The 7,071-nt window shown below is 37.9% G+C and overlaps 1 protein-coding gene across 5 annotated transcripts in view; it reads right to left on the reverse strand.

Moving 5' to 3' along the window:
• Positions 1 to 4,212: 4,212 nt before the first annotated feature.
• Positions 4,213 to 7,071, reverse strand: part of exd1 (exonuclease 3'-5' domain containing 1) — a 53,350-nt gene continuing 50,491 nt past the window's right edge. The window contains exons 12-14 of one of the 5 annotated variants that reach the window (XR_009816050.1): positions 6,989 to 7,071; positions 6,493 to 6,847; positions 4,213 to 6,197 (exon numbers count right to left, since the gene is read on the reverse strand). The exon at positions 6,989 to 7,071 is cut by the window's right edge and continues 23 nt beyond it. Coding sequence is in view for 1 of the 5 variants with exons in the window: in XM_061968960.1 (XP_061824944.1) it covers positions 6,122 to 6,197 (76 nt within the window). In the remaining 4 variants the exon portion in view is untranslated. Of the gene's footprint in view, positions 6,250 to 6,304 lie in introns of those variants that run through there. The other 4 variants (XR_009816051.1, XR_009816049.1, XM_061968960.1 and 1 more) reach the window with 4 other exon arrangements.

Genomic DNA, 7,071 nt, shown 5'->3' on the forward strand with positions numbered 1-7,071 from the left:
TGATGTTGCCTCATTCTATTCCATATGAAGTTCATTTTACTGTGGTGCTGGTTGTTCTTTTCAATTAGTATAATCCAATATGTCATAAATGTTGACAAATGGTCAAGTATAATTAGGTGTCATTGACGAGACTCTATTCAATATAAAAAAAACACTGAGTAAGTCCTACTGCTTTTTCACGTTTTTTGTGGTGGTATTGCACTGAGATAAGATAACAAAACATTTTAGCCAGTGTTGACGTTACTTGGGAACACTAACAAAGTTAACAATCAAATGATGGCAGAGTCACCATCTCAGGATTAAGATGACTTCACTCAAAAGACATGTTTTCTAAATATGAGTATAAATTAATGGTAAGTTGTTACAAACAAGCCTTTCGAATGGTGTAGTCAGAGACGATACGAAGAGGGGTGCAGAGAGACTTGACCGGAGTTGCACTTTCAAAGTGAAAGATTTTCCTCCTGCGTGGTATAATTTCTGTCTCCTATCTTAAGAGTTACACAACTTGTGGTATTTCTCTGTAACGATAATATAATTTTCGTTTTAAGTGGTACCATTGCCTAAAGTTTGGTTATGGACGGCCAAACATTGTGTGTAACAAATTAGTCGGTCTACGCGCGTATCATTCCACATAATCAAGTGCAATGATACGCGTATCCCACGTGTTGGTGACTCAGTCTCTGTGTTTTTTTTAATTATTGAGTATGACTACAAAATAAACCACCACAAGGCCAAAGAAAGTTGCAAATGTCAGTATTTTGATAAAGAAGGTGATAAACTCTCTCCTCCCCACCTCCATCTTTGCTCATCACCGTATTTGCCAACAAAAGTCTTCAATAAAAGGTAAAAGTGATGCTAAATGTTAATTAATCTATTTAATTTGTCATCTATATGTATTTTGCATGTAAAACTATTACTATTTTCTATAAAATGTGGTTTGTGTCATTTGTGGGTGTCTGGAACCGATTCTTTGATGTATATCATTTGTTATGGGAAAAAAAAAATTCAGATTAACAGAAAAAGCAAAACGAAAACCCGAGTACACTGTAAATATGGCGCCAGTGTCGCCGCTATTAATAGTATACTTTAAGATTTTTGAAATGTTTGGTGATTTATTGCTTGAAATGTGTTGATCATGGTTATAATCACAATCAGACACAGTACAAAGATGTTAGGCAAACAAAAAGATAAGTGTACCAACCCAAATGTTTTTCAACAATTTAACAATATTTATTACAACAAAATCAACAAAATCAAATTCATGTGTTTTAAGTGTTAAGTAAACAAAAGGAAAACTTAATGGTTCTTGTTCAAATCCCTCAACTTTTTATCCCAAAAGCCCTGCTATGTCCAAGGATTTATTCCCCCACTTTGTAAGTACATAAATTAAAAAAATAAATAAATAAAAAAAGAATATATATATATATATATATATATGTAAAAAAGAAGAAAATATCCATCTCATCATGCAAGTATCAATCTGATGCTGGGTCGATCTGCCCACCTGGATCTCTAAAAAAGAAGACAGCGGACAAAACAAACACTTTAATCTGCAACTACATATGAATATTCACATACAGCTGTCTGCTGTAAGGAGATAACAGTTGGTGTGCTTTAGACCCACAAATAGACCAAAGTCATGACTGGACAGAGGCCGTTGCAGGAGTGTCGTCACCCCCCCCCCCCCCCCCCCCCAACCCAACCCCCCCACTAGCTCAGCAAGCACCACTTTTACTACAGTAATAGCAAACCAGCACACATCAATCTGACAATATCACTCAAAACTAATATCCAAAAGACCAAGTTTTTTTCACCTGAACTTTCAAAAGTTTTTATTTGGTCTAATTGGCTAGAATTGGGGATTTGTGGGTTTTGCTGCCTGGGAAAAAGTTGCAGGCAGACGGAGACTGTAGATCCTGATGAGTAATCTTGATTAAAATGTGTTTTTAATTGAACTACAATACAAAAAGAAAATGAGAAGTACAATTTGGTCACATTTCTTCATTGTGGTTAAATATAATTAGCTTAAAATATAATTTATCTTTTCCAGTGAATGTAATTTGTCTTTTTTTTTTTTTTTTAAAGAGCACTTTAATCTCATGCCAATCCGATGGATTTGCCATAGCAAGTATATGGTGAGCGGGTTGGAATACCTGCTGTTGTGAGAGTTTGGTGTGCTTGGCATCGATGCCACCCCCTTATGGGGTGCTGGCTGGCCCTGACAACACGCCTCCACAGTGCCAGGCTGTCACGGGGCCAAGCCTGAGCAGCAGCTGCCGGCCCAAACCAGCGGGCACTAATTGAGGCAGCCGCAGGGAGCCCCATCCTGCCTTAGTCCTCCCACAGCCTCAAGGAAACTGTGGGAGGACCAAACACACACAATGCCCGTTTGATTATGAAAAATTAGCCAAAAACTAATCTCCAATCTTTCCAATCAAATATGTGCCACGGCTGCCAGCATAATAACTAATTACCAATTTTCTGCTAAAATAAACACAGTTCCCCTTGAGGAACACTCACTTTTCTGTCTGAGGGTTCAGATGATGATGTTTGCACTTGTTTCAGTATTCAAGATGATCATAATTGCAATTTAATGTAAAACACATTGAATACACTGTTATCATAATAGTGTCTTTGCATTGTAGACTTCATATGTCTGTGCATTCACACACATACAGTACATAATGTCACAACTCTTCTGTCCATTCACATATCTGTATCATCTAGCAATATGATTTAGTGAACTTCAAACTATTTTGCATCTATATTGCACACTATTCACGTTAATAAAGTATGTGCAAACTGGCACAGTTAGGCACAAATGTCTGAGCCATGGTCATTGTGGCAAGAATGTTGACTTTAACTACGTGATGCCAGCACATCCCGGTGCCGATTGACATGAAACTCTAAGCAGCCATATTGTGCTCTGAATTTAAAAGAAAATATACAACTGAATTAATCGAGAGTAAAAATAATGTCATGTTTTGTTAGTACACAATAATTAACAGCAGTAGATCACATGATTTGAAGACAACATAGATCTTATTCCATCAAAACACATTGATATTTATACTTTATTTCAAAATGTAAGAATTAAAAGTCCATACACAACAATTTAGACGTCAGTGACTGGTGAACCATCAATTACAAATAATTCACTTTGTAGTTAGAATTAACAGTTAATAGTCAAAGCAGTTCACTAAAATAGCAAAACATGTTCTAGACAAAAAAATCACTTCATATTCTCTACTGCTCACTAGTGTTACCATATCTGAGTTATTGTGCAGAAATATGGGGAAATAATTACAAAAGTACACTTCATTCATTAACGGTGTTACAAAAAAGATCAGTTAGAATAATACATAATGTTGTAATACAAATTTATTTTTGTGAGCAGAACTTCATCAAACATAAAAAACATCAATGTTGATTGAATAAAATAAATTATGCCCCCCCAAAAAGTCCCATTCAAAATGTAAAATTAAAGCATTTAGTTAAGCTTCTCAAGCCTCTGTTTTTTCATTTATTCTTGTAAAACACTAACGCAATGCCACACACAGATATAAATAGTCAGCAAACAATTGAAGTAGTCTTTGAAAATATTTTACTGATGGACAAATGAATAGAAATAGGCTAAATGAATAAATGAACACTCAATCAGCATGCTAAATCAAACTATAACCTACATTCTTGTATGACAACAGAATGGCTAGCAGAACAGAAGGCAGAGGAAACTACACATTTTGATTTAGTATTTACTAGTTGAACTTTACAGATCACAAAAAAGGTAAATTCGGATCGCTAACGTTGTTGAATGGGATTTAACAGAGAGAAAATTAGCATCACGGCTAACGGAGAAATATTTTCGGTTCATTATGAGACTGTGGTGGTACATAAACCTAGCTAGCTAGATATATTGGCCCCAAAACCATTTAACAAGTACAGGAACAGCTAGCTAGCTTAAGTGGAAGTCTGCTGGAGTAGCCTACAGTCATACAGTATAAAGCAATTACATCTCTATTAAACTTAAATACCATAGATCAAATACATTTACCCCAGTAATATCAACAAAACTTACCTGACTGGATGAAGTCCTTGGGCTCAAACTGTCAGGACTTGGACTTTGGTGCAGTTTACTGCATGGAATGTTTTCCCGAGATGCAAATGAACTGGACCGGACATGGCGTGAAGGTAAAGACATGATTTTATTTTTACTATGAAAAGTGTACAAACAAAAAGCGCTCGCAGCGGAGGCACAAAACTTAACGCTGGAAACAAAATTAGCACTAAGGCTTAAACTATGGACATGAAACAAAAGACACTAACTGTGGCATTAATAAACAAAAACTTACTTGCGGTGACGTGAGCAGGGCAGCATGGACTATGAAAAAAGCAGCGTGAACTAAGCATGAAACAGTAAACATGGCATGAAGCAGAGTGATGTCGCCAGGCCGACTGCCTGGCAGCTACACGATTAAATGCTAGTGACCTAATTAGTGACAGGTGCGTGAGTCCAAAACGTGAAACAGGTGAAAACTAATGGGTCGGCATGGTAACAAAACAAACAAGAGTGCACAAAGAGTCCAAAAACCAACAGAACATAACCAAACAAAACATGATCACAAAGACATGACACAAATACTAGTGTGGCCTCAATAGCCCTGCTGTAGTGTGTAGCATGCTGGGAATTATCTGTGCATGTGATGGAAGAATGCACTGCACATGTGATGGAGGAATGCACAGTGTAGGGTTGAAATCCAACTGAATTTGCAAAAAATCAGGTTGTTTTAGCTAACCTGCAAGATCTAGTATGTTGCATTCAATGTTTATTCCCATTAATTTCTGTTAATTCCCACATATTCCCGTTAATTCCCATGGAAAGAGTCCAACTTTGAATATTCCCGGAATTTTGCAACCCTAGTGGTGATAGAAGAAAATCTCATTTAAATAGGGCGGTCTACACTACTTTTGCACTTGTTATCAATCGGGCATGCAGTCTTAATAGATCAGCTGCAACAATATCTATTTGCACATACTAATAGTACGTGTAGGGTTACAACGAGTAATTGATCAAAATAAAGCTTTGATTTGTATTTTGTCGCTTTGATTAATCGTTAAATGAGGGTAATAAAAATGGATGAAATGCAGACTGAGAATATTTGAATACACAGAGTTTCTTCACAGCTGCTGCAATACAGTGAACATGAGAGCTGTGGTGTGTGGGTGCTGTGATCTACCTAGCGGCGAACAGCAGAGTTTTTATTTTTTATTAATGCAAACATTTTAAAACTGCAATTTAATTGTTGATGATATGCATCTATTGAATGAAGAATGAAGGTTATGGCAAGCAAAAAGGGTTTATTTTGACACATTTCTCTAAAATACACATTGAGGCTATATGGTGTTTTTTATCCGACTATCCATCCATCCATTTTCTACCGCTTGTCCCTTTCGGGGACGCGGGGGGTGCTGGAGCCTATCTCAGCCGCATTCAGGCGGAAGGCGGGGTACACCCTGGACAAGTCGCCACCTCATCGCAGGGCCAACACAGATAGACAGACAACATTCACACTCACATTCACACACTAGGGCCAACGACTAATTGAATAAGTTAATCGATAGATTACGCAATTTCTAAAATAATTGATAGCTGCAGCCCTAAGTATGTGCAATTATTTACTTTACACACCCTATTTAGCACTAGTTTTTAGGAACTCAGTAGATCAGGCCCATAATTCAGATTTTGATCATGTAAACAGACAGGCTTACATTAAGTATATTCTAGTAACAGGTAATCTAATTTTTGTTGGCTCTTGTAAAAAGAGCTCAGCAGGGGCATGCACTTTTTGCGTCGGATGAAAAGAGCACAGCTCCCTCCCCCCATTCTCAGCACATTCTACAGAGGCACTATAGAGAGCCTGCTGACCAACAGCATCTCTGTCTGGACTGGAGCCTGCAGTGCCTCAGACTGGAAGTCTCTCCAGAGAGTGGTGAGGATGGCGGAAAAGATCATCAGGACTCCTCTTCCTCCTATCCAGGAGATCGCAAAAAGTCGCTGCCTGACCAGGGCTCAGAAAATCTGCTAAGACTCCTCCCACCCCCACCAAGGACTGTTTTCACTCTAGAAAGAGGTTCCGCAGTCTCTGAAGCAGAACCTCCAGGTTCTGTAACAGCTTCTTCCCTCAGGCCGTAAGACTCTTGAACACATCAAAACAATCCCCTCAATTCTCCTCAAAATGGATTAACTCGCTGGAATAAAAAGACAGTATAACATACATCCATAAACGTGGATGCATATGAAAAAGTGCAATATATTTATCTGTACAGTAATGTATTTATTTATATGTGCACCTTATTGCTTTTTTATCATGCACTACCATGAGCTAATGCAACTAAATTTCGTTCTTATCTGTACTGTAAAGTTCAAATTTGAATGACCATAAAAAGGAAGTCTAGTCTAGTCTAGTCATGATGGATATTAAAGCGACTCACTCGATTGACAGATGTTCGTCTGGTCCAGCTGGCCGGGGACATTTCCTGTTGATTTTGAGTAAGCACTCCATTTATGTTGAAATAGCTTAGCTCCAAGTTCCATATTTATAGCGTCAAAATCTCTTTAATCCCCCTCTCCGGGCTTCCGTCGGCTCCAACGTCTCACTTTTCCTTTGTGCTGGCTTCTATAGGCAGCAGTATATTTAGCTTCTAAAGTATATGGTTGAGAATCCTCATTTGTCCAAAAATAGTTGTCTTTGTTGTCTGTTACCAAGTCTGCCATGATTAAAAAACACATTCGTGTTTGATTCCAGAAGTAGGAAGACACATTTTGCCAGAAGTCTGACGTAAGCTGCTATGGAAACAGAAATCAATGCGCGGAAACAATTAGTCCCAGAAATGATTTACATGATCAAAATAAGGTAAAAATGTAACATATTACATATTGGTATGAACATGTCTGTTACTACATCATATATAGACTTGCCCTGTGTACCTGTATATACAACGTTGCTGCAAGGTTTTGAAGTTGTTTTAGAGGGCTTTGAAGGCTGCAACGGTGACTGCCATCCCCCACAC

The sequence above is a fragment of the Nerophis lumbriciformis genome, linkage group LG08 (genome assembly GCF_033978685.3).
Source record: "Nerophis lumbriciformis linkage group LG08, RoL_Nlum_v2.1, whole genome shotgun sequence".
NCBI lineage: Eukaryota > Metazoa > Chordata > Actinopteri > Syngnathiformes > Syngnathidae > Nerophis > Nerophis lumbriciformis.